The sequence below is a fragment of the Mesoplodon bidens genome, assembly GCF_964165515.1.
Source record: "Mesoplodon bidens genome assembly, chromosome: 6".
Lineage (NCBI taxonomy): Eukaryota > Metazoa > Chordata > Mammalia > Artiodactyla > Ziphiidae > Mesoplodon > Mesoplodon bidens.
The window spans coordinates 2,305,406-2,333,163 of NC_138162.1; the positions used below are offsets into that span (position 1 = coordinate 2,305,406).

The window sequence follows — 27,758 nt, forward strand, 5'->3', positions numbered from 1 at the left end:
GCTAATGACTGAAAATGAGCAGCTCCAGCTGCCTCTGGGCCCCTGAACACCAGCCAGGTGAGCCGGGCGAGGGCCCCGCCCCTTCCTAGCTCTGGGGCCTTGGTGTACCCTCTGTCCGGTGAGCCTCAGTCTCCTCATCGGCAAAATGGAGCACCCCGTCTCTGTCTCATAGTGTCACGGAAGGCATAGGGACAGGCCCTGTGGCAGCTGAGGGGCTGTCCCGCAGGAGGTGATCCCCGCACAGCCGGGCTAGGCCTGCGCGCCTAGGCAGGCTGTGAAATTCAGGAGCTCAAGGACGCAGCTCCCTCCAGCCCCACTGTCCCTTGCCCGGCGGTGGTCTGTCCCTGGAGCTCCCGCAGCAGGCTTACTTCCCAGCCCTGACAGGGCCTCCCAGGGCCTTGCTCCAAATCTTGCTCCAGATTTGGGGACAAAGGAGCCTCTTTCTAAACACCCCAGGTCCCCCCACTTGAACCTCAAGACTTGGCCTAATAGAAAATGCCAGTGCTGAGAAAGAGGGAGGGGGAGAACTCTGTTTTGTGGTCTGGCCTGCTGACCTCCAGTGGTCTGTGGGGGTGGGTCCTCCCTGACGGCCAGCCCGGGGAGCTCACGGGGAGGGACTGGCTGCTGGGCCTCCCTCTGGAGCCTGGTCCTCTTCCAGTCCTGGCCAACCACCTCCAAACTGGCCACATGGTCCCTCAGTGGCCCAGTCCCTGTTGGGTACAAGAGCTCTGCTGTCAGAAGGTGCCCAGGGTTGCCCCAGGCTCTGGGTGGGCAGCAGGACATCAGGGGACAGGGTAGAGGTCGTCACCCTCCAGGCCGTGCTGGCCGGCCTCTGGGTGCTAGGGTTGAGGACCCACTTCACAGGGGCCCTGGCTCTGGTCCCCGTCTTTCTGAGCTCTTGTTTCAGACACTTGGCTGTACGGGACAGGGCCCAGCTCCAGGTGTGACTGTCCAACCACTGGGACCTCCCAAACTGGTCATCCCACGGCCCACTGCACCCCTCCCCCACCCCGTCCCGTCCCTTCCCCAAGTGGGCTCTCCCCTTCCGCCTTGTTTTCCCACGCTTCCCCTCGCTTCGCCTCAGAAATGTGCCCAATTTCCTGTCTGCAAGCTCTTCAGACATCCAGAAAGCTCTGGTGGAAAGATAATCTCCTTCTGAAAAAACAGGTGTCCACAGCATCTCTAGCCAGGGTCACACAGAGAGTGGCGGGGACACCTCACCGTCACCCCGAAGGACTGCCAGACAAATCCACCCTTCCATGCACTGAGCACCTGGCTAGAGATGCTGGGCCCTGGCAGGTGCTAAGATACAGTGTGAACCAGGAGGAGCCCCTGCTCTGTGGGGTCACAGCCACAGCCCAGGGAAGATCCCGCTCAGTGCGAGAAGCCAGATCAAAGTGCTGGGCCACCTGGTGGGCTTCCTGGAGGAGGTGTCCTCAGAAAATCATCTGGAGGGCCAAGCATGTCCAGATGGGTGTGAAAGAAGGGCTCCAGAGAGGGGACAGCGGGAACCAAGATGGGGGCTCCGAGCCATTTCTTTCAGTGACTCTCCAGGGAGCCCCGGGCATCATCAGAGCTGGGAGGCGGCAATTCCGAGGGCCGCTGGGTGACCTGTGCAAAACGGGGAGCCCCTTGTTCACCAAGCAGGACAAAACTTGCTCATTCCTCCAAGGGCCTCTCCCGAACAATAGGAGTGTTTTTATTTGCTGTTAATGTCGTGCTCCTTTGGGCATGGGGAGCTCGTGGAGTGAGTGCCTGGGACCCCACCGGAGACTCTGTCTGATCCTGGCTCCCCAGAGGGCAGAGGGCAGTCCTGAGAGGTGCAGGGGGTAGGAGGTCCCCCAGCTGAAGCTCTGTCTCTCCATCACCCCATCACCCGATCCAGTGTCGCTCCGAGAACACGAATTGTAAGATAACACGATTAAACCTTCAACACGGTGACGGCAGAGCGTGGACCCCAGGCATGGCCTCTTCTGAGCCTGGCATGCTCTTCCGGTCACCCACTGTGCTGCTGGTTAGAGGCTTCTTAGATACTCTGGGTTCTGCCGTCCAGGCCTGGCTGCGACCCCATGAGGTGGGTCCCGAGGGCATCTAAGGCCCCGCCGGGAGGCCCAGACTGACCAGTCCTCCAGAACTGACAGGGGCTCCGTGCTTGGCGCCTGACGAGGCCTTCAGAAGCACCTCCTGCCTGTGCTTGACTCTTTATCACCAGCCACCCCCTGCAACTCCTAGGGTCTTCAGGGGCCCTGGGGCCTTCCTTGACCCCTGATGTCTCCCTCCGAAATCCCCAGACCACCAGTGGACCAAGCAGCGGTCACAGCTCCCTGCGGGTCTGGAGTCTGGGGGCTCGCTGGAGTCCTTCAGGGTGGGGGAGCCCCAGTCGGCTTCTGGAGGTAGAGGGTGGGGTGAGGGTGGACGTGTGGCCCGCCCAGGTCACACACCTGCTAGAGGTCCCAGAGCTGGGGGTGGCAGCCCGCCTCCCAGGCACTGTCCCGTTGAGCTAAGAGGAGGCGCTGGGGTGTTTGCGTCAGCTGGCTGCAGGGTCCCTCCCAAGGGAAACCGTTAGTCACGCTGGTGCTGGCTGGACGTGGATCCAGCAACCCCGGGAGGGCTCGGGAGTGTGCCCGGGGATGCAGAGGCCTGGCGCTCGGCGGGCGGGGCGGGGGTGGGGGCAGATGCCCCAGAGTGCGAGTGACCAGCAGCGTGTCTGTGAGGGGTCGGTGAGTGTGTGTGCCTGTGTGTGCATCAGCGTGTGCCCGTGTGCCTGTGAGGTTGCGTGTGTGCGTGCATGCGTGCGTGCACGTGCACCAGTGCTGCGTGCCGGGTTCCATCGTGTCTGCGCTTCAGCATGCTGACCCCAGGGGGCAGCGTGGACCTGGGTTTGAGTCTTGGTTCCACCCAACCACCCAGGGGCCCCAGGGGGAAAATGAGATGGACGAGACCTGCCTCCCAGAGGGTCTGGGGAGGGTGAACGTGATACAAGAACCTCTGCCAGGTGGAGAGGACGTGCTCAAAAAGGACGCTGGGGTCCCTGATGCGCCGCCACCAGACGTGCGACCCCGGGCACCACCCAGCAGTCTCAGAGCCTTAGTTCCTCCATCTGTAAAATGGGGAGAGCGAAGACGCTGACCTCCTAGCTCTCAGCACAGAGGGAGAGCCCGGTGCAGGGCAGCAGGCGTTGCTGGTTTCAGGATCATCTCTGGTTGCTCTCCTCCCCGACCGCTCCTGTTGGTGGCAGAATCTTCCCAGGGGTGGAATGATTCTCAGTCGCCCAGGGAGGCCACTGGCGGAGCTCGCCACAGTTCCTTCCGGCAGGGAGGGTGCAGGGAGGGGGCGGGCTTTCCAGGCGCCGCTGGGAGCCAGCTGCAGCGCAGAGGCAGGGGGATGGATGAAATGGCTCAGGGCCACCCCACTTCCACCCCCCCCCCCCCACCGCGTGGACGTGCTGGGAGGGTGGGCTCCAGGGAGCCTGGTGTGCGGGGCGGGTGGCTGGCGTTGTTTCCGGGGCACCTTGCAACGTCTGGGGTCCTCCCCGGGCGCCCCGGGCCGGAGTGCGTGCCGCCGGCTCCACGCTCTGACTCAGCAGGAACACAGGCTGGAGCCCCACGCCGGCCTGCCAGGGGCTGCCCAGCTGGCCCGCGCCCAGCCAGGCTGGTGCTGAACATCTGCGGAGCTCCGCGCACCTCCCCCCAACTGGCTCTGGCCGTCCTCGCCGTCTGGCCCGCAGGCCGCGGGCACTTCTGTCTCTTCCCCGGAACCCTCGGCTGAGCCTCGCTGAGTCTCCCTCAGTCCCTCCGCCGGCTCAGGCCTCCGTTTCTCAGGAGAATCTCTCCAAGGCTGGCTGGGTGACCTCAGAGCATGCTGTCCCCTCTCGACCTCAGTCTTTCCGTCCGTAAAACGGAGCTATCGGATTGGATGCCTCAAACATCCCAGACTCCATTCTGGGGAGTGGCAGAGACTGGGCCCCCCTCTGGAAGCAGAAATCCGACGGACCAAGCCTGCAGCTCGGCTTTGCCGCCGCCAACGTCCCCTGTGACCCCGGGCCAGTGGGCACTCCGTCTGGACACGCGGACTCGCAGTCCCACGTTCTGGACCTGGGAAGGCGGCCTCCCTGCTCGTGGCCGCGGCAGCAGTCAGCAGGCAGCTGGGCCGGCCTGGCCGGGCTCCAGAGGCGCGGAGCGGGTTAAAGTGTGCGCCAGGCCGGCCGGCGGGCGGCGGGAGGGGGGAGCAGCCTGGTGGGAAGTGTGAGTTCCTCCCTGTCTGCCTGACAGCTATAAAGGCCGCCGCGCCGCGGAGCTGCCACTGGGCTGCGCGCCTCCCGGGAACCCCCTCTCGTGGGTGCTCTTTGAAGTGGAGGAGGGAGGCGGCGAGGGGGAGGAGGAGGAAGGGAGAGAGGCCCAGCCCGCAGCCCTCTGCGCCCCGAGGCTCCCCCGCACCGCGCACCTGGCGCCGCCTGCCCGCAGCGGAGGCTCGGCCCCTTTCTTCCGAGGACAACCTGCTGACCCCCGGCCAGGTAGGCCTCCTCCCCACCGTCTCGCTTCCCACCGCAGCCCTGCCAGGGCACGAGATGCAGCCCCAAGTGCATGCATGGCATCCCGGGCCCCTCGGGGGAGCCGTTATGTAACAGGAGCAGGGCTGGTGGGGAGGGGTCCAGACCCTCCGAGCGCGGGCGCGGGGGGCCCCTCAGCTCCTAGCCTACCGCGCCTGAAGCCCTTGTTTGCACGACAAGTCTCTCCCGCCGGCCGGTGGCTGTTTTTGGACCCCAGGGAGGGATGGATCCCGCGTGAGCCGGGCCTGGCCTGCAGCCAGCGGCGTCTGGGAGCCTTAATGAAAACCAAGTGTGCAGCCGCTCAGCACCTGTCTTCAGCCTGCAGGCAGGAGCCGGGGCACAGACTAGCCAATGGGACGCCGAGGGGCCTCTGTGCCTGCAGGAGGCTGGGGGTGCGGATGGAGGCCTGCGGGGGAGGGGCGGCAGCCGGCTGGAGCGGTGGCGGGCCGGCGGCCGGGAGGTGCGGATCTCACGGGCTCTGGCTCCAGGCTCTGGGGTGTACTCTGCGGCCTCGCCTGGGGCAGAGAGAGGGCAGAGACATTCTTGGGGTGTGAGGGTGTCATTGGCCCGACTCTTGAAAATGTGCAGGTGCTGGAGCTGCGCGGAGAAGGGGGCAGATGTGGACTTGGTTTCAGGGCCGGCAGGCATGGGGGAGGGGGGCTTTCCTGCCTTCTTTCCCTGGAATGAGTCCCTGAGTTTGCTCTGGGGGCTGGGGGCTGGTCGGCCACCTGGCTGTGTTGCTTTGGGCAAGTTGGCTCCCCTCTCTGGTTCCAGGCTCTAGGGGGATGGGCTTGATGGCTTCGGAAACTCCTCCAACCCTCTGGCCAGTGACACTCAGGACCTGAGACAAACCCTGGACAGAGGCCACTGTAGGCCCCACTCCTCCCTCTCAGGGACAGACAGGGGAGGCTGAGGGCCCAGGAGGCTGCAGACTCCCCTCGATTTGACCCCTGGCACGGAGGTCCAGTAGTGTTTTGGGCTGAGGGTGCCGACTTCTTGGGAGACAGCCCTGTGGTCGTAGGCCACCCTCACCCGAACACTCCAGAGGCACAAGCTGTGTGTCTTCTCTTGGGAAGGAGGGGGCACAGATGCCTGGGCTCTGCCCAGCGTGGGGTCCCTCAGGGCGGGGGGAAGCTGTGTCCAGGGAGGGAGAGGGCCTGGCAGAGTCTGTGGCATCCATGGCCCCCTCCAGCAGCTCCATGTAGCCGATGGGAAGGATCGTTCTCCCACGTGGCCAGCAAGTGCTGAACAGATAAAAATCCCAAGGTGCTCTTGCTTGGGTGGGGTCTACCTGCCAAGGTAACGGATCGACCCTCAGCTCCTTCATCCAATGGAGGCAGCCTGGGCCTATAGGTGTCCCTGGGTTTCTCTCCAGGCGTTCTCCAGACAGCTCAGTTATTCAGAGGCAAAGCGTGGCCCATGTCCCCAAATGCCCTCAGATCAGGTGGTACAGGCTTAGCGTGCACACCACCACCCTAGTGTCTCAAGCCCGTGCAGGCATCTCTAATCATTCATCGAGCCCTCCCAACAGGGCCACCAGGCCGCCACTACCAACCAATCCCAGATAACCCCAGGCCTCAGCACTGGGTGGGCTCCGGGAGCTTTTCCCCAAAGCAGACTCCAGTCAGCTGCAAGAGGAGCTGGACCTGGCCTGGCAGTGACTGTGCCCTTACTTCCTAGGATGGATGGCAGATGGCAGCCTTCACGCTGGGCCTGGTCCCTACTGGCTCTGGCACTTGTGGCTGGGGGTGCATCGTCCACAGGGGCCATGGTGAGTGGGGAGCACGATGCTTCGCCCAGGTGGGCTGATGCTGAGGGCTGGGTGGCAGACATGAGGCGGGGGTCCGGGGGTCCTGGAGTGCCTTCCCAGAGCCCCTCCCACTCCCAAGAACGTGCCTGACAAGCCAGTCAGACCAGCCCCTGAGTGCAGGGCTCCGGCCACTCCAGAGTCCTCGCCGATTCGGCAGGACAGGGGCTGAGTGCTCACCTTCTGAGAGAAGCCCTGGAGTGTGGCGTGTAGACGGGCAGGTTTGGGTCCTGCAGAACCCAGGCCGGGCCCCAGCCTGCTCGGGGGAAAGAAAGGATGGTTCGGTTCAGCCTCAGGGTCCCGCCAAGCTCCCAGGATATTCCAGATCCCCAGATCGAGTAGGACCTGAGGCCCACAGCTCCCTGGGAGGTCCCCCAGAGACCGCCCGCCCTGGAGATCTGAGCCCAGGCTTCGAGCAACCCACCCAGGGGGCTGTGTCCTCCTGTCCAGGGCACGGGGACGGCAGGCCCGTCCGGCCAGGTGCTCCAGCCTCCTTCTAACTGTCGTGGGGCCTCTCACCCAGGACAACAGCCCAACATCCAACAGCCTGGAGGCGGGCACCGATGCCACCGCCTACTGGTGGGGAGAGTGGACCAAGTGGACGGCGTGTTCCCGCAGCTGCGGGGCTGGGGTGACGTCCCAGGAGCGGCACTGCCTGCAGCAGAGGTGCGGGGCTTGAGCACGTGGCCCTGAGGGGCTGACGGGAAAGTGGGGCCGCCTGCACGGGAAAGGGAGGCCTGGGAGGTGGGGGCTGGGTCTCGGGCTGGGAGGGGTCTTCAGTTTGAGGCTGCACAGGCCAGGTGAGCAAGTCAGTCTTTTCATTGGCCTCCTTTGGGGACGTGGCTTCTGTTGGGTTCTAGGCAACAGTGTCCTGGGGTTCATCCTGCTCCATTTCTAGGGCTCTTTCAATGAGGGGTCAGGCCCAGCCTGGGCTTCTCTTCTGAAGACCTGAGTTGAATAAACATGGGGAAAGCATAAGGTGCAGTGGTTACTGTTGGCCAGACCTGGGTTCAAATCTTGCCTCGGCTACTTCCTCGCTGTGTGACCTTGGGCAAGTCACTTAACCTCTCTGAGCATCGGTTTCCTCACCTGTGGAGTGGAGATAATGCTCAAGCCCACCTGACATTTCTGAGAATACAAGAGACAGTGTGTGTGTATGCACGGCAGCACAGGGCCCATACATGGTAAATGTTGTTACTTTATTACTAACTCTGTGTCCTAAGACCCTCTGCTGTGTACTGGGGATAGAGAGGTGAATTGGATCTCACCCCTCCCCCTAAGAAGGGGCTAAGAATCACCCTCAAACTACCTGAATACCTGTGACATGAGAGGGCTCTGGTGCAGCAGCGGGGCTTGAGTGAGGGGGAAGGAGGCCTCGCTCAGAGGCATCAGAGCAGGCTCGGGGGCGGGCAGGGTGGTAGAGGGCAGCCCAGAGGCCGCCCAGGGGCAGGAGCAGGGTCAGGGCTGCAGCCCGTGTCCTCCCGCCAGGAGGACGTCTGTCATGGGCGCTGGGAACCGGACCTGCACGGGTACGTCCAGGAGGTACCAGCTCTGCCGAGTGCAGGTGAGGCTCCGCCAGCCGGGACCCCCTCCCCCTCCCCCTTCTCTGGCAGGTCTCAGGGCAGCTTGCTGGTGGCCCCGGGCCCTCTGGACACTCTGTCCTGGGCCTGCCACTTACACCCTGTTGAAGAGAAGGGTGGTGAGGGCCCCCGGGCTCAGAACTCCCCCTTCCTGCATCAAGTCAAATCTGTGGTGCCCACCGCGGGCTGCGGGCACCTGAGGGGAAAAGGACCCACTTCTGCTGGTGGAGCTCCAGCACGACCCCAACACAGGCACACGCGGCCCCTGCGCTCAGCGTCACCCTGCTCGCGGTTCTCCCCGGGGGACTGAAGTCACCGGCCGCCGCCCCTGTGTGCCCGCCTCTGCTCTCTGCACCCTCAGCACCCAACCTTCTGTGTCAGTCGCGTGCCGCACCAAGGTGGCCGGGTCTGGGCAGGAGGTGCCGACTCTGGCTCAGCCTCCGGTCACCTCTCGATGGGGCCAAAGCCAGTCTGCACCGGACCCCCGGGACGGGGAGCAGGGCAGAGAGATGATGCTGGGCGTCCCCATGTCCCTGCGTCCAAGTGTCTGTGTGCCTGTGTGGGCACGCGTGGGGAGCTAGGGGCTGGAGGGAGGCAAGCGGCCACGGCCTCTGTGCTGGCCTCACCGGTCAGCTGCCCTCCTGACGTGAGCTCGGGAGGGAGCCCTGGCCCAGTTCGGCTTTTGGCCGTGGCGTGAGCAGCTGGGCCCCGCACAGGCCCCTCCCCTCTGCCCCATGGGCTCCTCTTCTACGAAGTCAAGCCCATGCAGTCAGTGCCCGTGTCCCAGGCACCGTGGCTACGGCTGCGGACATGCAGATGGGCCTCTGCCCGAGGACACGGGGAGAGTGGGGACCCCGCGCAAGCACAGCCGAGGCTGGTGTCCCTGCTGCTCCATGTGCAGCCGGGGAGAAGGCCAGGGCGGTGGGGCTGAAAGGATCCAGCCCAGAGCACGGGGAGGGCCAGCACACGTGGGTGCCGGAGGCCTGGTCCTCCCTCCCTCCTTCCAGAGAGCCCGGGAGACTGAGAGCAAGGAGGAGAGCCACTTCCTGCTCTGCCTGGACAAAAATGCTTTTGTCGGGCGGTCCCTCCCAGAGCCTCCCGCCCTGTCTTCCCGCTTCCCAGGAGTGTCCGCCGGACGGGAGGAGCTTCCGCGAGGAGCAGTGCATCTCCTTCAACTCCCGTGTGTACAACGGGCGGACGCACCAGTGGAAGCCGCTCTATCCCGGTACTGTGGCCCGGGGCCACCCAGCAGGGAATTCTCTGGCAGGATCTATGCCTGATGGTCACCTCCTCGGGACTGTGGGAGGGAAGGTGCTCATCCAGTGGGCAGGCAGGAGGGGAAACAGGCCCAGAGAGGGGGGGGATCTTGTCGAAGGTCCTAAGTAGTTCAGGCGGCAGCGTAAATGACTTGGCCTCTCCCGCTCACCGGGTAAGTGCAGGGTCGCCACAACCGGCAGCCCAGGGCCATCAAGTCGGCTCAGACCTCCTGCAGAGGGGACACTGCCCCCCCACTCACAGGGCGGCAGAGGCTGGACTTCCAGAGCCTGGGCTGGGCCAGATCACCTGCATCTTGGTCCATTTCTGCCACTGAGACCCCAGGCAAGTTCATTCCACTCTCCAGGCCTCCGTTTCCCCGTCTGTGCCATGAAAGAAGTGCTGCCCCAGTGCGGGGGAGGGGAAGTCCCTGACTCTGGCCCCCCCCACCACCGGCCGCCCTGAGACCCTGTGTCCCCCATCAGATGACTACGTGCACATCTCCAGCAAGCCGTGCGACCTGCACTGCACCACCGTGGACGGCCAGCGGCAGCTCATGGTCCCCGCCCGCGACGGCACGTCCTGCAAGCTGGCCGACCTGCGAGGGGTCTGCGTGTCTGGAAAATGTGAGGTTGTTCAACATTGTAGCAGAAGTACAGCCGGTCTCCTAGCGCCGGCCGCCCACCTGTCCGCCCAGGCAGTGGCGGCCCCGGGGCCCGGGCCTCAGCGCCCTCCCAGCAGCCTCTCCGCCTCCCTCCCTGCAGCCCATCGGCTGTGACGGCGTGCTCTTCTCTACCCACACGCCGGACAAGTGCGGCGTCTGCCAGGGGGACGGAAGCAGCTGCACCCACGTGACAGGCAACTACCGCAAGGGCAACGCCCACTTGGGTAAGGGCCCCTGCTGCTCTGGGTCCAGGGCCTGGGGGATCCTGCCGCCGGCTGCTAAGTGACCGTGCAGGGTCCTTCCCCTCCTGGGCCCCCCGATCCTCCACCCAGGCCCAGCAGGGCTGGCCAGTGGCTCTGTAAGGCCCCCATTGGCTATAGGAAGAGGAGCAGCTCTGTGTTGAGTGCCTGCTGGATACCAGGTGCCACAGTGCTCACAGGGCTTGGAGACCACATTTGACCCAAGCGCAGCCTTCGGGGAGATGTTAATACCATTTTTAAAAGGGGGAAACTGAGGCACGCGTTCCATCCTCACCGCTGATATGAGATGGAGGTCTGGGCACACAGATTCTGGGGCCTAAGCTCTCAAACCCGAGTTTCAAGGGCTGAAGGGGTGCCCAGGCTCCCGCCAGCTCCGGGCCGACCGCAGCGCAGAGCCAGCCCCTTTCTCCCCCAGGCAGCGGCTTGTCAGTTTTCGCGGCTGTGCCCATTTGGCTTCATGGTTTTTTTTTTTTTTTTTTTTTTTGCGGTACGTGGCATGGGCCTCTCACTGCTGTGGCCTCTCCCATGGCGGAGCACAGGCTCCGGATGCGCAGGCTCAGCGGCCATGGCTCACGGGCCCAGCAGCTCCGCAGCACGTGGGATCTTCCCAGACCGGGGCACGAACCAGTGTCCCCTGCATCGGCAGGCAGACTTTGAACCACTGCACCACCAGGGAAGCCCCTTGGCTTCATGTTTGCATGCAGCTCTGGTCCAGCCCTCCTGGGGGTTGGGGGAGGGGTGGGCAGGGGTCTGTGCCTGTGATAGGACTTTGCACTTCTAGAAGGATGTTGCTTATAATACTCAGTCTTGAACTGAATACATTTCTGGGTCTCAGTTAATGCTTGTGGGATTAAACTGGGTTATCACAGCCTCCAGACTGGGAAAGGTAGGGCAGCTTGAAACCCATTTAACAGATGGGCAAATTGAGGCCCAGGGTGGGAATTGCCGGCTCGAGGTCCCCCAGTGAGGCCAGGCGCGTCTGGACTAGAGCCAACCCCTTGAGAGCCCCCAAGGACCTGGTCGTCGGGACCCCACGTGTCCTGGAGGTGGAGGGGATGGACAATTTCGTAGTTAGAGTTATAGGGCTTGGACGAGGGACCCAGGGATGGACATGCCGACTGAGCAGAGGCAGGGTAAGGAAGGGAGGGGTGTCCTTAGCGGAAGCCCAGCCGGACAGGGGTCTGAAGAAGGCATGACGAGCACAGTGGGCAGAGGCCGCTTTCTTCAGAGGCCTCGCTATGGGAGGGGCACGGGAAAGAGACATCGCGCCTTTCCTCCCTTCCTTTCACAAACCTGCTTTTGGGGCCTTCTGCCAGATCCTGGGGCGTGGAGCTGGCAGAGGCAGGGTTCAGAGGGTGCGTCTCTATCTGAGCACCTCCTGGGTGCCAGGCGCTGCAGTAAGGTTCATGCCCGCCTGGAGCTCTCAGCTTGGGGGCCCGGGGCTGACCCTTAACCAAGCCCACCTATAATTCTACCAAGTGCACTGCACGGGGCCAAGTGCAGCACGGTTAACTGGCTCCCAGCTCTTGACTCCGGGCAGGGACTACCACTGTTGTCATTTTACAGATGTGGAAACAGAGAGGTTAAGAAACTAGGTTAAAGTCACATAACCAGAAGAGGCAGAGGTGGGTGTGAGCCCAGACAGCCTGCTCCCGGGTCTGTGGTCCTAAGCACTGACCCACATGCTCCCCTGGTAGATGTGTGCGAGGTAGCTATGGTGAAGAATCTCGGAGCTGGGCACTAATATAAAAATTAACACATATAAACCTTCATTTAAGTAAATGATATTTAAGCAAAGTCATCATTTCCTAATCGTTTTACCTCTATAACTCTTGTGTCTGTCAGCTGGAAATACTAGGGCAGCAGGTAAACGACTGTGTCCCTTTTCCCGACTCTGCGCCCAGCGGCACAAGCTGGCAGCTTGACAGCGGCCACAGTGGGTGGAAGCGCTTGTACTCCGGAAATCGGCCAATACAGCAGGTCACAGCTGCTCCTGCCCTCTTGCGAAGAGAGCCAATGGTTAAGCATTTAGGGGCACCCCGCTGGCCGGAAGGACCAGCTCAGGGTCTTCAGGGGGCCGTAAAGGGGGGCGGCCGGCAGGAGCGGCTCACCTGGCAGGCAGGCCCACGTGCCCCTCGGGTGACTTGAGCATCGGCCCCAGCAAACGTGATTCGAGAACCCCCTTGCCATCTTCTCCCGGAAGGTTTTTCATTCTGAGGGCTTTAAAAAATCTCCCTCCTTCTCCCAGCAAACCCTCTACCACCTGCTGGCAGCACGGTCCCTTCTTCAGACCTCCGCCCCCCAAGACCCTTGGTCCCTTTGTTGGGGGCTCTGTGAGGGTCTCCGTGGCTGCCGCCCCACCTGACTGGGGCCTTCGATGACAGGCCCTGAGCTGGGGCCTCGTACTTTCTCGTTTACACCTTTGAAAGTAGCAAGCCTTTAAAGTCAACATGGTATGACAACGTGAGTTTCTAAAATAGCACCAGTGATGGCGCCCTCAGGGCCAGACTCTGTGCTACCCAGAGTCTCCTCCGTCATCTAGAGTGGGGGCTGTCATCCCTGTACAGGCGAGAAAACTGAGGCCCGAGTGCTCCAGCAGCCTGCTCAGGGTCACCTTGGCGATAGTGGCAGAACAGGACCCAAGTATGTTGACTCCAGCAGACTTACGGTCCCTGTGGCCTGTGGTGTGCCTCGGGAGGAACAGGGCAGGTACCAGGGAGTATCACCCTCAAGCCTTGGTAGGAAAGTGTCTCGGAAGCGGGGAATGCTGGGGCCGTGCCGGAGCGGCGGGTCAGCTGTCCCGTGGCAGGGCGTGTTCCGCCAGGTCTTGGACTTGCCTCTGGAGCCCCAGGTGCACAGCTCTGGCAGGGGGGAGGGGCTGCCCTTAGACACTGCCCCTCACACACCAGGAGTGCAGGAGGGTGGTGACTGCCGTCCAGCGTTGCCTTTGCAATCGAGAGGCAGTGGCCACAGCCGGCCTGCCGCTCACCGTTGTTCCGTGTCCCCCAGGTTACTCTTTGGTGACCCACATCCCGGCCGGCGCCCGAGACATCCAGATTGTAGAGCGGAAGAAGTCTGCGGACGTCCTAGGTGTGTATGTGGGGCCTGGGTGGCTTCACAAGGGCTTATGGTTTTGCATGGGGTGAAATGTGTGGGTTATGTGTCGACAGGGGACACTTGACCTTGGGTCCCTTCTTGCAGGAGAGGGATGGCCCCAGAAGCCAGAGCTTGACCTGGGTGGGTGCATGTGTGTAGCATGTGGCGGCCGGGGCGGGGGGCGGTCGTAGGGAAGCTGACCTCACCCCCATGTGTGTAGTGGTCTTGCACTCAGAGTTGCTTAATAATGGAGGGGGTCATGACTCAAGTAGTGAGTTCCCTGTCCCTGGAGGGCCAGGCACCGGCAAAAGCTGGAGGTGCTGGCGGCGGCCTCTCTGCTTCCCCCGCTGCCCCCCAGGTCCGGGGAGTGAGACTCGGGGGCTGAGAAGGTTGGGGCACAGCGAGAAGGAGCAGGTGGCCAGTCTGAGGCCAAGGGTGGCGAGAAGCAGGGCTGCGAGTCAAACTCCCGTCTGGGGCCCTCGAGGTGATGTTTTGGCCACTGGACTGTGTCTGGTGGGAAGCTGGATTCAGTAGGGGTCCTTGACGTGAGGATTCTGGAGTCATGTGCATGGTGGCTGAGGCGGTGAGGCCCCATGTTGGTGACAATTTCTGGAAAGGCTCCCTGTGTAGTGGGAAGTTGGCGGGGCAACGCACCTTGTCTGCACCCCCGGGGGAGCCCCTTCTGGCCGAGGAGGGCAGGTACTGACATCTGTGAGCCGATCTGCGCAGGGCAGGTGGGGGACCCGGGCAGGGCTCACCTCCCTCCCTCTCAGGGCAGCTTCTCGGGGACCAGGGCTGGTGGGGCGCGATCACCCTTCTAAGGGGACGCTGGGGTGGAGGGTGGGTCTTTGCTAAAGGTCCTCAAGGTTGAACCCAGCACGGGATCTCAGCCCTTCAGGCCCCGGGGGCCCCAGTGCCTGGGGCCCTGAGCTCCAGCCCCCAGCCGGCGGGTCTGCACGCTCCAGGCCCCAGCCCCTGCGGCCCGAGCACGGGGGCCAGGCCTCTGCCAGGCCGGTTGCTCTGTGGCCCGCTGGGAGGGTGGTGAGGCCAGGAAACACCGTGTTCCCAGAGCTGGCTGCAAAGCCATGGTTCTTGAAACAGACGCGTGGAAATACCAAGGGCGGCCTCGGAGCACTGGGAAAGCCGCAGGAAGGAAGGTCATTACTGTCAGGAAACAGGTTTTGGACTCGGGCCGGGGATTTAACCCTGTGCACAGACCCAGCCCGTCCGCGTCCCCCTCGCCCAGCTCCCGCTCTTATCCCCGTTAGTTTTCGACATTGCCACACGGAGGGTGTTTTTCCAGCAGACGCGTCCTGCTTTGCTGTGTCTGCCTGATAATAAATTAACCGCCCGTCTCCTCTGCTTGGAGTTGCATCAGGAGTTTTGGAAGCTGAACTCTTCCCCACCTTCGGGCCAGTTCCTGGAACGGGCTCTAAAGAAACCCTCTGGAAGACACACTGTCCCTGAGGTGGAGCCCCGCCCCCCGGCCCCGGGGGCCCCAGGGAGGGCCAGCCATCCCGCCTCTGGACAGATGTCCCAGCCCATTGCGGGGGGTTGCATGTGCGTTCCCGCTGTCTGGGCGTCATCGCGCTCCAGTTCTGGGACTGGATTTCCTTCTGAAGTCCTTGGTTCCAAGTGTCCACCGGCACCCTGCCTCAGAGAGAGGCTGACTGGCAGCCACACCGGGGAGAGTGGGCCGATCCGGCAAACGGTCAGCCGGGTCCCCCGGTCTGGGCGGCAGAATGTCATGCTCCCAGCAAGAGCACGGAACTGGTCAGCTTGGGGTCAGGTAGGGCCTGCTGGGGCCGCTGGGACAGGGCTGCCGTGTTGCTCGGCGTGGGCCCTGGCGGGGCACTACGGTCCCCTCCCCATGTCGGGGGAGGGGAAGCTGGAGGTGCCAAGTCACCCCGGCTCACACGGGGAAGTCTGTAGCAGAGCCAGGCAGGGCGGCCCGGCCCCAACCTGGCGGACACCAGCTGTCCAGCGTGTGTCTCGACCTGGCCGCTTGGTCCCGCTCTTCATCACCTCTCAGCCCCAACCCCTTCGGAGGCGGCCGGAACGGCAGGACCAGGTGGGCCCCGGGCCAGCCATCCTCAGTCGTCCAGACAAGCCCTTCCTTGTTTATTTTAGGCTGATAGGAAGGAGGACCCACATCTCCCTGGCCAGGGCCACACGCCGTGTGCTAACAGAGCGTCCCACTCCCACGACGTGGAGTTTCCTGTCTTTGGGTGTTTGGAGGGGGTCACAGGGATCCACAGGCTGGCCAGAGGCCCCGAGTGCGAGGTCCTGCTCCCCGCCTGCCCCTCCATCCCCGCTCCGGCCGCTCCGGCTCAGGTGACCAGGCAGCTGTGCCCTTTCAGCCCTTGCAGATGAAGCCGGCTACTACTTCTTCAACGGCAACTTCAAGGTGGACAGCCCCAAGAACTTCAACATCGCCGGCACCGTGGTCAAGTACCGGCGGCCCATGGACGTGTACGAGACGGGAATCGAGTACATCGTGGCGCAGGGGCCCACCAACCAGGGCCTGAACGTCATGGTGCGTGGGCCGCGGCTCCGGGGCTTCCCCAGAAGCCGGCAGCAGGCGGGGGCTTCCGGGCCAGCGCCCCCGCGCATCTCGGGGTGGGGGCCTCATCCCTTCAGTCCCTCGTTCACTCACTGAGTCTCTCCCTCAACCCAGCCCTCACTCAGATTTTCATTCCTTCACTAGTCTCCCATTTACTCATTAATTCGTATACCTGTTCACTTGCTCACCCAAGCAGCTGCCTGCTCACACTCTCACTTGTGTGACCCTCTCCCTCCCTCCCTCCTTCCTTCCTGCCTTCCTTCCCCCTGTTAGCACCCCTGGAGGATGTGCACAGCAGGAGGTCCGGTGCAGGGCATCGGGAAGTGTGTGGGGAGGTGAGGACAGAAGGCTGGCTGGGGTCCAGGGATGCAGGACCCACTCCCCACTCCACAGGTGGGGGTTCAAGCCCCCCACGGAGTTCCCTACCCTCGGCCCCATGGACACTGTGGCATTCCTGCCAGGTCCTCGATGCTGAGGGACCACGGCAGTGCTCGTCACGGCTGTCCCCCTGATGCTGCACCCAGGATGCTCATGGCTTCTGGGGGGAGTGCATGGGGCGTGAACAGAGGGCAAGAGAGTTTGGCTTGTTATGGCCAGCTTGCCGGGACTTTTCCCGTGGCTACTGTCTAGAAATGAATGGCATTGCCGCTTGGTGCCCCAGATCTGAAAATGCAGAGGAATTATCACTGAAATCAGGTGATGTCAAGAGGCTCTTGGAGGCCTGTCGGCTTTCATGGGGGCTGAGGGACACGGTGGGGACAGAGCCCACCCACCTGACCAATGCCAGAGGCTGGCCCATGGCAGGCGGCAAAGACGTTCTATCTCTCACCCGGTTGTTTCGTGCCCCTCCCAGGGTGGGCGTCCCGTAGTGTGCATTAACAGGTGATCCAGAGACCTTCACATGTTATGTGTCCTCCACTGATCCGACCACGCGTGTCTTCTCCAGACCTCCTCATCCCCGATCTTAAAGTCTTTTCTATCCAGGCTCCTGGCCAACCGGCCAGGCCCAGTGCACTGCCCATGAGTCAGTATTTATTCTCACTTAGGGCCACTCTGCCTTCCAAACGCATTGGGTGACCACCTGACATGTACTGCCTGAAGCCCTCTGGGAGGATTTTCCTTCACAGCCACTTTTCAGGGCTACGCTGAGTCAGATCCCGTTTTCAGCTCGCGCCCCGGACCAAGCTGACCCAGCTCAGGGTCAAGTTGTGCCATTGTGCTCCTCTCCGTCCTCATCCTAAGGGTACTCCGTGCAGCCGCAGCTGTGAGCTAAGACAGGGATGCTGGCACAAGAGTCTTGGATGCTGGGAGACTGGGTCACCTGCTGATGAGCTTTCTGTCCCTCTAGCCCGGGATTGCTGCCGGGCCCTCCTGACCCCGCAACTTAACGGAGTTGAGAGGCCTCATGTTACAATGTTTGGCTCTGGCTGTGTGGGTCACTTGATGTCCTGTGGTCAAAGGGTCACCTCTAGCAGGGCCTGATAGCATGCCAGGAGCTTTTATCAAGTAACGTCTGTTTATTGTAGGTGATGTGCCTTCCTCTAGGATGCTAGGGGTCCACGTTGTCGTTTTCTTAGCAAAGTTTGCCAGACACTCCACAGTCCATCTTTCCCCACCACAGACACCTTTATTACCGCAGGGGCTGCTGGGTATTACAGCCCAGGCGGTAGGCTGCTTGCACCACAGCCTGGACCTCCTGAAGAGCCCTTTCTCCTCGGGACCCCACTCAAGGCACATCCAGTATATGGACTGGACCAGTATTCCCTGATGTGGAATATGTTGTGTCCAAAATTCATCATGACTGGGGGTATGAGATAGGATACGTTTGCCTTTACTTTCAAGGAGATGTCTTGTCCTGCCCTAGACTACTGGGCCCTGAGATTTTCACTGACGTGGGGCCAGTCTTCACAGGGGTTAATCTCCGATCCTCTGGAATACGTATATTTTACCAAGGCCTCCAGTGCCCCTTCCTGCTTATCAGGTCTGATAAACATGATGTTGTCAGTGTAGAGGACCAATGTCACGTTCTGTAGGATGGTCCAGCCCCGTTTGTACTGTGTTATGACGGGAAGCGGGAGAGTCACCATACCCCTGGGTCAGAGCTGCTTCTGCTTCTTCTTCCTGATGGAGGTAGAAAAGAATTGGCCAGATGGATGGCCACATATGGTTAACGTGAGGGCAGGTTAATCTGCTCTAGAAAAGATGCCACATCAGTCCCAAAGCTGCAACTGGGGCTACTGCTCGGTTCAGCTTGCAGGAAGTCACTGTCCCCCTCCTGGATCTGTCTTGCTTTTTTGTTTGTTTGTCTTTTGTGGTACGTGGGCCTCTCACTGTTGTGGCCTCTCCCGTCGTGGAGCACAGGCTCCGGACGCGCAGGCTCAGTGGCCATGGCTCACGGGCCCAGCCGCTCCGCGGCATGTGGGATCTTCCCGGACCGGGGCACGAACCCGTGTCCCCTGCGTCGGCAGGCGGACTCTCAACCACTGCGCCACCAGGGAAGCCCCTGTCTTGCTTTTGTAGGGGCCAAACTGTTGAATTAAATGGGGGCTATGATGGGATCAGCACCCCTGCATCCTTTAGGTCTTTGAGCGGCACTAACCTCTGTGTTTTCCCCCCAGGATGCAATATGGTTTCTGGTTTACTCCCCGCCCAGGTCAAGGAGCCAACAGGAAAGTTCTGCTGACTCCCAGTTATGCGTTTGGGGGCTGGGTGAGCCTTGGATCAGGCAGATAGACTGTCAACCAGACCTGGGCCTTGTTTGGGTCATTACTTGTCATCACGTGCTCTCACCGTAATGGGGACGGTAATGATGCTTTGGGTCCCTGGTTAACAATGACAGCTTGAACCCTGGTCCCACAACGTCTACCCGTTTCTCCACTGAGCAGCTCACCAAGTAAATAGCTGTGGGCTCTTTCGTGGGGGAATCATGACCATATTGACTAGTTCGGGAATCCTTCTTCCCGGGGACCTGGCTGTTCCATCCTTCAGCAGATTCTGGGTCTAAAAAGTGGTCCAGGAAACTGGGCAGGGACTGTGACTTGCATGTGGCAGCTGCCCTCTGCTTTGTGATCATCCACCCCCGATTCTTCTGATCATACCGATTGAGAAGAACCCTTTCTGGGCCCGTGCATTTGTCCCCTAGGAGCCCCGTGTTCTGTTAGCCGCGTCCAAAGGTGGCTCAAGCTCCCTGGCTACCGTGTCAACCGTATTGCTTGTTACAGTACCCGAGCCCCCTTGTTCTGATTGCCGTGGACAGTTCAGCTCTGTACTATAGCACCTCCTGCCACCGGCCCTGGCCTGTGAGGACACCCAACCCCATCCCTCCAGGTGCCCCTCTGAGTGATGCTGGTGACTCTTCACCATCACGCTTCCTTTCACTGTGGCGGCCGGAACGTCCTCCAGGTGATTCTGCAGAAAATAGTCACCTGGCGGCTTTTCCAGCCTTTTCCTCCCTCTTCCGTCATCTGCTGTGGTGGTGCCAGCACGGGACCTCCCCTTAGTGTGTCGGCCTCACCTTCTCCGGGGCACTCGCGAGCGTGGTCCCTCCTCCATCCTGAGCCAGGGCTCCCACAGGAGAGACTCCCCCCATCCAGGCTCGGCTTCTGCTGTCTGCTGCGGCTGATTCTGCAGGGTCATTGCCGATGGCCCCTTCTCCCCCGAGCAGCCCCGGGGCTCCCCTGAGTAGGTGAAGAGGGCACTTAACGTGAGCCATCAGCCAGGTGGCCCGGGGAGGAGGTGGGCAAGGCCCTCAGGGAGGTAGAGGTCTCCATACCGTCTTCAGGTGAGGGCCAGGTGCTGGCCTTAACAGCGAGGAATGGCCACTTTTTAGGCTCAAAGATTCAGGGGAACCTGAGATTTCACAGGTTTTAAGCAGATTGACTCAGACCCCCACGCCCCAAGTCTCCTCCCGGTTGGGCTCTTGGTGAGGTGGAGAAGCCAACATGCCCCGGCTCTCTGACTTTCTTCTACCTTTTCTGGCCCTGCTGGAGGACATGCGAGTCTCTGTGTGACACCTAGGAGGCCCTCTGGCTTGGCCTTAGGTTGGAGGTTTGGTGGTGATGTCACCCTAGCCTTTCACTGTCTATCTCCAAAGCGCCACATTCCGAAGACCTTTCTCCTTTCTCAAGGTGCACCCCAAAGGTGCACCCCAAGCCCAGCCAACTTCCAACACTTGAGACATGGCACCCAAAGCGCATTTTCTTCCTCTGATGTCTCATTCCAGCCTGACCCCTGGGGGGGGTCTCAGGGGTCCACGTACCACCAGGGAGGGCTCGCGTCACCCCTGCTGGTGGGGGATCCCGCTCCAAACTCCCATTTAAGAGCTGCTTCCTGGGGCTTCTGACACCAGCTGACTTAGGCGGCGTCCCTCAAAAAACCCACGAGCACTCAGTCGGGGGAGCAGGACAGGCAGGGGGAAAAGCTGGGGGGCGACGCAGTCTCGACAGAAACCTCAGCCCATCCCCCAGTCAGCTCTGATGCTGGGATGGTCCTCAGGGGCCTGGGCCCTGGTACTTCCGCTTGGCTGGCAGTGGGGGCCTCCGGGGGGAAGGTGGTGGGGACAGTGCACTCTTACTACTTGGGATTTCTGGCACGTGGTGATAGTAAAATGCAGGTTGGGTTTTAATTGGTTTGATTACCTTTAAGACGTTCTCTGCACCCCGCGCACCCTTCGCTCCCTGTGCCTGGGGTGGACGGCTCCCTCCCGGGCCGTGTTCGCCCATCTTTGGACATGGACTGCCCTGGGGGCCACGCATAGCCTTGCGTGGCTGTGGCAGCGTTCTTCGGTCAAGGGCGAGTCCCTGGGAAGGACTCGGCTGCAGGCCGCAGCAGGAAACCCTTCTGCAGCTCAGGGACAAGAGTCTTCTGTCCTCAGGGGCTTGTGGGCAGTGGCCTCAGCAGCCACTCAGGCTGGTGGGGAAGGGGCTGGGGTGAGGGAGGGCCGGGATCCCACCTCTTCTCCACCCCCAGGTGTGGAACCAGAACGGCAAAAGCCCCTCCATCACCTTTGAGTACACGCTGCTGGAGCCGCCGCATGCCCACCGCCTCCAGCCCATCTACTACAGCTTCTCGGAGCCCACCTCAGACAGCACGGAGAGCCAGGAGCTGGACGGGGCTGGGCTGGTGGGCTTCCTTCAGCACAACGGCTCCCTCTACGGCCAGGCCTCCTCGGAGCAGCTGGGCCTGGACAACCGACTGTTCGGCCACCGGGGCCCGGGGATCGAGCTGGGTCTGAGCAAAGGCCAGGAGACCAACGAGGTGTGCGCGCAGGCCAGCGGCAGGGCCTGCGAGGGGCCCCCCAGGGGCAAGGGCTTCCGAGGTAACCAGGAGGAGGGGCGGGGTGGGGCGGGGCTTCCTAGGGAGAGGGGCCTCGGGTGAAGGGTCTTCAGAACCCGGCACCTGCAGCAGAGGGTGACAGAGGTGCCGGTTCCGTGCAGGCTGACCGGGCAGGCCTAGGGCCAGCCCTTAGCAGACACCCTCTGCACATACCTTCTTCCAGGTGGGTATGGTTATCCCCACTTGACAGGTGGGGAGACTGAGGCTTAGAGAGGGAGGTCTTGCCCACGTCACACAGTCCACCACAGAGGAGCTCGGGGCAAATCCAGGATGGTCTGACCCCATAGCCCGTTCTCTCGCTCATTCGGTGGAGACAGACAGACAGCATAGCGTGCGAGGTGTGACCAGAGCCCTGGAAGGGAATGATGGGCAGCTGAGGGGCACAGGAAGGACCTCGAGGTCTTGGAGAGGGTGACCCCTGACCTGAGGGCTCCAGAGCAAGTAAGGGTTAGCCGGGGGAGGGTATAGGAAAGGGGCGGGGGTGAGGGGACCAGCAAGGGCCAGCCTGGCGGGACAGGCTCCAGGGGAAGCCGCAGGAGGCGCAGCTGAAGATGCAGCGGTGGGTCACAGTCCCTGACCCCATGCTGGCAGCTTGGCTGTGCTCCTGAGCGCTGTGGAGTGACTCGTCGGGGCTGGGGTGGACCACTGGCCCTGCTGAGGGGTGGAGGGTAGAGCAGACTTGAGAAGAATCCCCTCACTGACTTGGGGGGCAACTTTCCAAGACCCTCAGAGTCTTCAAGTAGGAAACACCTTAGAGGCGGTATTCGTTCCCTGGGGCTGCTGCAGCAAACTACCACCAACTGGGCGGCTTAAAACCTCAGAAACATATTCTCTCCCCGTTCTGGAGGCCAGAAGTCTATGGAATAAAATCAAGGTGTCAGCAGGGCTGTGCTCCCTCTGGAGGCTCCAGGGGAGGGTCTTTCCCGCCGCTTCCAGCTCCTGGTGGCTCAGGCATCCCTTGGCTTGTAGCCGCATCGCTGCAGACTCTGCTCTGCCTTCACACGGCTTCTCCTCTGCGTCCGTGTGTGTCTGCGTGTTCTCTTCTTAAAAGGACAGCAGGCGTTGCAGTTAGGGTCCGTGACGATCACATCTGGAGATCTGTGTGTCTGTGAAGGTCTTATTTCCACATAAGCTCACATTCTGAGGTTTGGGGCAGATGTGAATTTTGGGGAAACCCTATTCAACCCGCGGCAGAGGTCAAGCAGGCTCCCCAACAAGAGGTTGTCCAGGCCGGCTCGCGAGCCTCTGCTGGATGATCTGTGCCCTCTCATCGGGCGGAAACCTGCCTCTGGACGCTTCCCGGTTCAGGTCTTTGCTGCAGCCCCCCTGCTCCGCCCCTGCCTAGGGCAGCCCTTGCCCCTCCAGGAGGGGGCACCGGAGGTTGAGCCCCCCATCTCCCCCATAGACGGCAACGCCACCGGGACGGCTCTCGCGGGAGACCAGGATGACCAAGAGGCCGACGCCCGTTTTACCTCCCAGGAGCTCCTCTCAGCCAACGCCATCTCCGACCAGCTCCTGGACACGGGCTCCGACTCCAAGGAGGTCCCCCTCAATGAGACCAGCAACAGCATCTTTGCACAGGGCGCCCCGAGGGGCTCCCCGGCCGACAGCCTCTACGTCGAGTACGAGGAGAACGAGGGAGCCGGTGCTTACCTGCTCAACGGGTCCTACCTGGAGCTCAGCACTGACAGAGTGGCCAACACCTCCTCCGAGGCCCCATTCCCCAACGCCAGTGCCAGCCTCCCCGCCCTGGCTGGGAACAGGACGCAGAAGGCCAGGTAGGAGGCGACTCCCCAGTCCTCTCTGGGGGCTGCCGGGTGAGGGCCGGGACGGAGGTAGGTGGGAGAGAGCCGCCCCTGCCCAGGGCCCCCCCGCCTCACCCCACGGATCTGAGCAGGGGGTCAGAGGCCTGGGTTTTAGCATCTTTTCCACAAGTTAGGTCCACGGGCTAAAGCTGGTGCCGAGTGCCCATGTGTGATGTGATTCCGGGAACCGGGGGGCAGAGGGGGAGGAGGTGAACAGTTCTGAGCACTTGGGGCTAAGTGTTCCGTGTGCACAGAGACATGTTCTCATCACAGCCAGCCTTAGCGTTAGGGAGGGGTATTGGGCTCAGAGAGGTAGGTAAGCGATGTCCTTGGGGCTCAGAGACTGGAGGCTTGGGGTCCTTAGGTTCTCAGTCTGGAGACTCACTGCACACATGGTCGTTGTGCATAAGGTGGGACAGCTCTCGCGGGAGACCATAACGTTCCCCGAAGGTGGGGTGGCTCAGGACAACCTTCCCTGCTGGCCAGGGAGGAGACTGGGGGACGGCTCAGTGGGGTCCCCAGCCAGGGGCCAGGCCCCGAGTCAGGCACTAGCAGCAAGGCCTTCTGCTGTGGGGCTGGAGCTGCCCTGGGACGGGCCGTGGGAGAGAGTCCAGAGCGAAGGACATGCTGGGGAGGCCTGGACAGTCACACCTGGGGACACTTGAGTCGTGGCTGGCCCTGGAGGAGTCTGAGGCCAGGAGCCTCCCTGGGTTGGGGTCAGCTGGGAGCAGGGTGGCTCCAGGCCTCCACTATCCCTACTAGAGGACAAGTCCCTGGGCCGATGATGACTCCCCTGTTCTCCAGGCTAACAGGGCAGCAAGGCTGGTTTAAACAGACCGAGCCAGGCTCAGCACCCCTGCTGGCGAGCGGGTACTGGAGGCAGGAACAAGCCCATTGTTTTTTTGTTTTGTTTTTTGCGGTACGCGGGCCTCTCACCGCTGTGGCCCGTTGCTGAGCACAGGCTCCGGACGCGCAGGCTCAGCGGCCATGGCTCACAGGCCCAGCCGCTCTGCGGCATGTGGGATCCTCCTGGATTGGGGCACGAACCCGTGTCCCCTGCGTCGGCAGGCGGACTCTCAACCACAGCGCCACCAGGGAAGCCCGTTTTTTTTTGTTGTTTTTTTTAAATTAATTAATTTTTAAATGTTGGGCTGCGTTGGGTCTTCGTTGCTGTGCACGGACTTTCTCTAGCTGCGGCGAGCGGGGGCTACTCTTCGTTGCGGTGCACGGACTTCTCATTGCGGTGGCTTCTCTTGTTGTGGAGCACAGGCTCTAAGCGCACGGGCTTCAGTAGTTGTGGCTCACGGGCTCTAGAGCGCGGGCTCAGTAGTTGTGGCTCGCGGGCTCTAGAGCGCGGGCTCAGTAGTTGTGGCACATGGGCTTAGTTGCCCTGTGGCATGTGGGATCTTCCTGGACCAGGGATCGAACCCGTGTCCCCTGAATTGGCAGGCGGATTCTTAACCACTGTGTCACCAGGGAAGTCCAAGTGCACTGGGTTTTATTTTATCTTGTTTTCTGAGGACCCACCCAAACCCCTTGGCTTTAGACACCAAGCCAGTGGAACCCTAGCCAGGGCTGAGGATGCAGAGGTGGGCATCCTTGGGGAATTGAGTTTGATGGAGGATTTGGAGTTCACTCTTGAGGTGAGGCGAGTGGAGGCGACTCTCTCACCCTTCCCCGGGGACGAGAGCAGGGAAGCTGGGCCCCTGAGCCCACAGGAGGTGCCCCCCTCTTTCTCAAGCTGTTTTCCGAGGTCCCCATGAGATACCCGGGGCACATCCGGGGCAAGTCTGAGGCTCTGGGTGGAATTCTTTGCAAAGGTGGACAGAGTGGGAGGTCTGGAGCCTTCTGTGGTGGCCCTTCTTCCCATAGGGTCCATCTAGGCCATCTGCTTGCCTGACCCGGGTTCAGAATGCAGGGAGAGGGCCTCGGGGGTGTGTGGCATCCAGCGGCTGGAAGGGCGAGACAGGCTCTGAGCCTGAGAGGGGCGTTCAGAATCAGCCGGCACTTGCTTGGGTGATCCGGGGCCAGTTACTTAGGGCTCTTCTCGCCCCCAGGGCTGTCCAGAGGATTGAATTCTATCTGGTGCTGAAGCGCTGAAGGCACCTAGTGAGGACCCAGTAAATGGGAAAGATCATTAATACACGGAGCCTCCGGGGTGGGGAAGGGGCCCTCCTGGGACCATGACCCAGTGTGAAGAAGGCTAGCTACCTGATGGTCAGCATCCCTCTATGAATGGGTTTATCAGGGTGGCACACAGGCTGCTGTTTAGTTTGGCTTAAGGCATGGAAAGTGCCAGTGGGTCCCCATCCCCTCCCCGCCCCGTCCCCATGGGACCTGGACCCATCGGTGACCCTCTCTGGTCCTCAGTTCCCCGTCCCTGAGCGAGAGGCTTGTCAGACGATGCTTCAGGGCCCGCCGGCTCGGGCACTCAAGGATTCTTAGGCCAGGTCATGGCACAAGCTTTTGGGTCCTTAGATCACATTTTAAAGAATGTCCCCTGTCCCATCCCAGTTGACTCCCACCCCACCCCGGGCCCGAAGGGGAATGATTGGGTTTCCGGTGCCATGGGGGATGCTGGAACCAGTACAATGATGGTCGGCACTCAGAAAGTCCTGACGTGGTGAGATGGGCGGCTCCCCCACCGGCTGCTTCAAAGGATACCTCAGACCAGAGACCAAAGATGGTCTTTGGAGATAAAGGGCTGAGGGAGGTGGCGGGGTGGGGGGTGGGGGGGAAACCGCCAGGCCAAAATAGCCCTGTCGCAGCGAGTTGTCCAAACACAGGAAGTCGCGTCTGCTCAGAGAGGGTGAAATCAAAGGGGCAGCCCAGAAAGGAAAGGTTATTTTCACCTTCTCAGAACAGCCCAGAACAATCAAGGGACGCCCCGACACCAGACGCTGGCGTTGGGAAAAATCGTCTGAGACACAGAGACACAGGGTCCCTCTCTCAGCCTGGATCGGGGGTGGCGGGGAAGCAAAGCACTTTATGAGCCTTTTATAAACAAACGTGGCAGTCCTGGGGAAAGGGTCGAGACGCGGGGTCTGAAGCATCCCAGGGCTGAGACGGTCCGAGCCTTTTAGATCAGAGGGCACTATCTTCCATCCAGATGGAGGCGGGTGGAGGGTTGGTGGTTTCAGCGATTTCCTGGGTGTTTTTCTCCCCAGGGCCCCACTTCCGAGAACAGAGTCTTTTAGGCGTTGCATTGTTGTGCAAATACACGTTTCGAGAGGCGTCTATGCGGTGCTCCCCGAGCAATGCCATGTGGGCAGTCCCCCCAGAAATACCTTTGGTGCTTAAAACCCAAAGGGTTATTTTGAACTGCTTGCTGTCTCTCCAGAATGAGTCACGCTGCCTGCTGGCCCAGGAGGGTGTAATTAGATAAAGATGGCACGGCTTCTCCATGGGTGGGGTGGCCGGGCAGGGGCTGGATCTTTTCATCCCCTTTTGTTCTTGGGGAGAATTTAAAGCTGTTGAAAGGAGGGTGGGGGACCCAATCAGCACATTTCAGAATCAGGCTCTTCCTCCCCAGGGAGGTTCCACGGGTCCCGTGTTCTGAGATGCTTGGGTCTTGGGTGGGTGGAGCGCCCCATCTTAAAGTTCCCGCTCACTTTTAAGGAGGAGAGAGGGAGGACCTTCCCCTTACCCCGTATGCGTGGAAAGACTGGGGCAGGCTCCTGGTGGTGAAGCCACCAGGTGAGGGGTCCCAGCCGCCCGCCTGTGGCCGGCTGCCCTCGGCTTTCCCCTCCCTGTCCTCACCTCTCTCCCTCCTTCCTGGGTTAATGTAGCCACATCAGTAAATTCGTTACTTAAGGTCCGTGGGTAGACTATTTCCTGGTTCTCAGAGCATGATGTGTCTTCAGGGCAACATTTATGCAAAAGTAAAATGTAAGAGCCATTCTCATCCACTTGTGAAATTCCAGAAGTTGGAAGACAAACAGTAAACTCCCAGTTGAATCCAAACCAATGTCTCTATCACAGAATTGACTGGAAAGCCTTTTAGAATGGATGCCCTGCACCCCTCGTCTTAGCCTGGCCTCCGGGGTGACAGAAGGCCCCACGGAAAGGACCTGCGAGTGTGCTCTGTGAAAGGGTCTTAGCTTAGGGTGGTCTTCAGCCAGCCCCTCTGGGCAGGAAGGGAAGTGGTGCTGGGCGGTGGGGTCTCAGGGGTGTGCCGTCCCCCCGGGCCATGGCACCACGTCCCCTTTGCCGGCTCTGGGGGTGGCAGGGTTCCACGGGCCGCATTCAAACTCAGCCGTCTGCATCTCAGAGCAGATGCCCGGGCTCTGGGAGCTGCCGCCACCTCCCTCTGCCCCTGACGAGTCCAAAACGAGCCTGCACGTTGGATACGGAGGTTGGGCCCCAGCACACCGACTGGTTCAAAGAAGCAAACAGTCCTAACAATAGTTGGCTGGGCCGTCTGAGTTCTGGCCAAGAATCCTAGCCCGTCGCTGGCGGGGACCCAGCCCGGCGTTCCCTTGCACAGCAGCCCTTGCAGACCTGGGCAGAGGCGTCTGGAGGGGACGCGGCCACTCCCCCGTCTGCAGCTGAGCTTTTCTATTTTGACCATCGGAGGCCCAATGGCTAGTGTGCCCCATTCAGTCAGAATCCCAGCTGAGGGAGGCCGTGGGAGAGAATTCTGGCACCTTCTCAGCACACCAGGTGCTTCTGCGGTCCCTTCCCGGGGAGAGGGCAGGAGGAATCTGCATGACCCTGCTAGAGGGTGACAGCGAGAAGGCTGTGTGTGTGGAAGGAGAAGCTGCGACGCTGGGGAGCCCCAGCTCCTTCACCCCCAGCCCCCGAAGGTGGTCTGACAGCTGCAGGGCAGTGAGCTCAGGCAGTCATC

At 61.5% G+C, this 27,758-nt stretch overlaps 1 protein-coding gene across 1 annotated transcript in view; it reads left to right on the top strand.

Annotated features, from left to right (window-relative positions):
- Positions 1-4,338: 4,338 nt before the first annotated feature.
- Positions 4,339-27,758, top strand: part of ADAMTSL2 (ADAMTS like 2) — a 34,622-nt gene continuing 11,202 nt past the window's right edge. The window contains exons 1-11 of the mRNA XM_081238208.1: positions 4,339-4,513; positions 6,230-6,320; positions 6,880-7,022; positions 7,845-7,920; positions 9,059-9,161; positions 9,676-9,821; positions 9,955-10,078; positions 13,124-13,204; positions 15,571-15,746; positions 20,742-21,090; positions 22,513-22,885. Coding sequence (XP_081094334.1) covers positions 6,231-6,320; positions 6,880-7,022; positions 7,845-7,920; positions 9,059-9,161; positions 9,676-9,821; positions 9,955-10,078; positions 13,124-13,204; positions 15,571-15,746; positions 20,742-21,090; positions 22,513-22,885 — 1,661 coding nt within the window. The 5' untranslated portion in view covers positions 4,339-4,513; position 6,230. The remainder of the gene's footprint in view (positions 4,514-6,229; positions 6,321-6,879; positions 7,023-7,844; positions 7,921-9,058; positions 9,162-9,675; positions 9,822-9,954; positions 10,079-13,123; positions 13,205-15,570; positions 15,747-20,741; positions 21,091-22,512; positions 22,886-27,758) is intronic.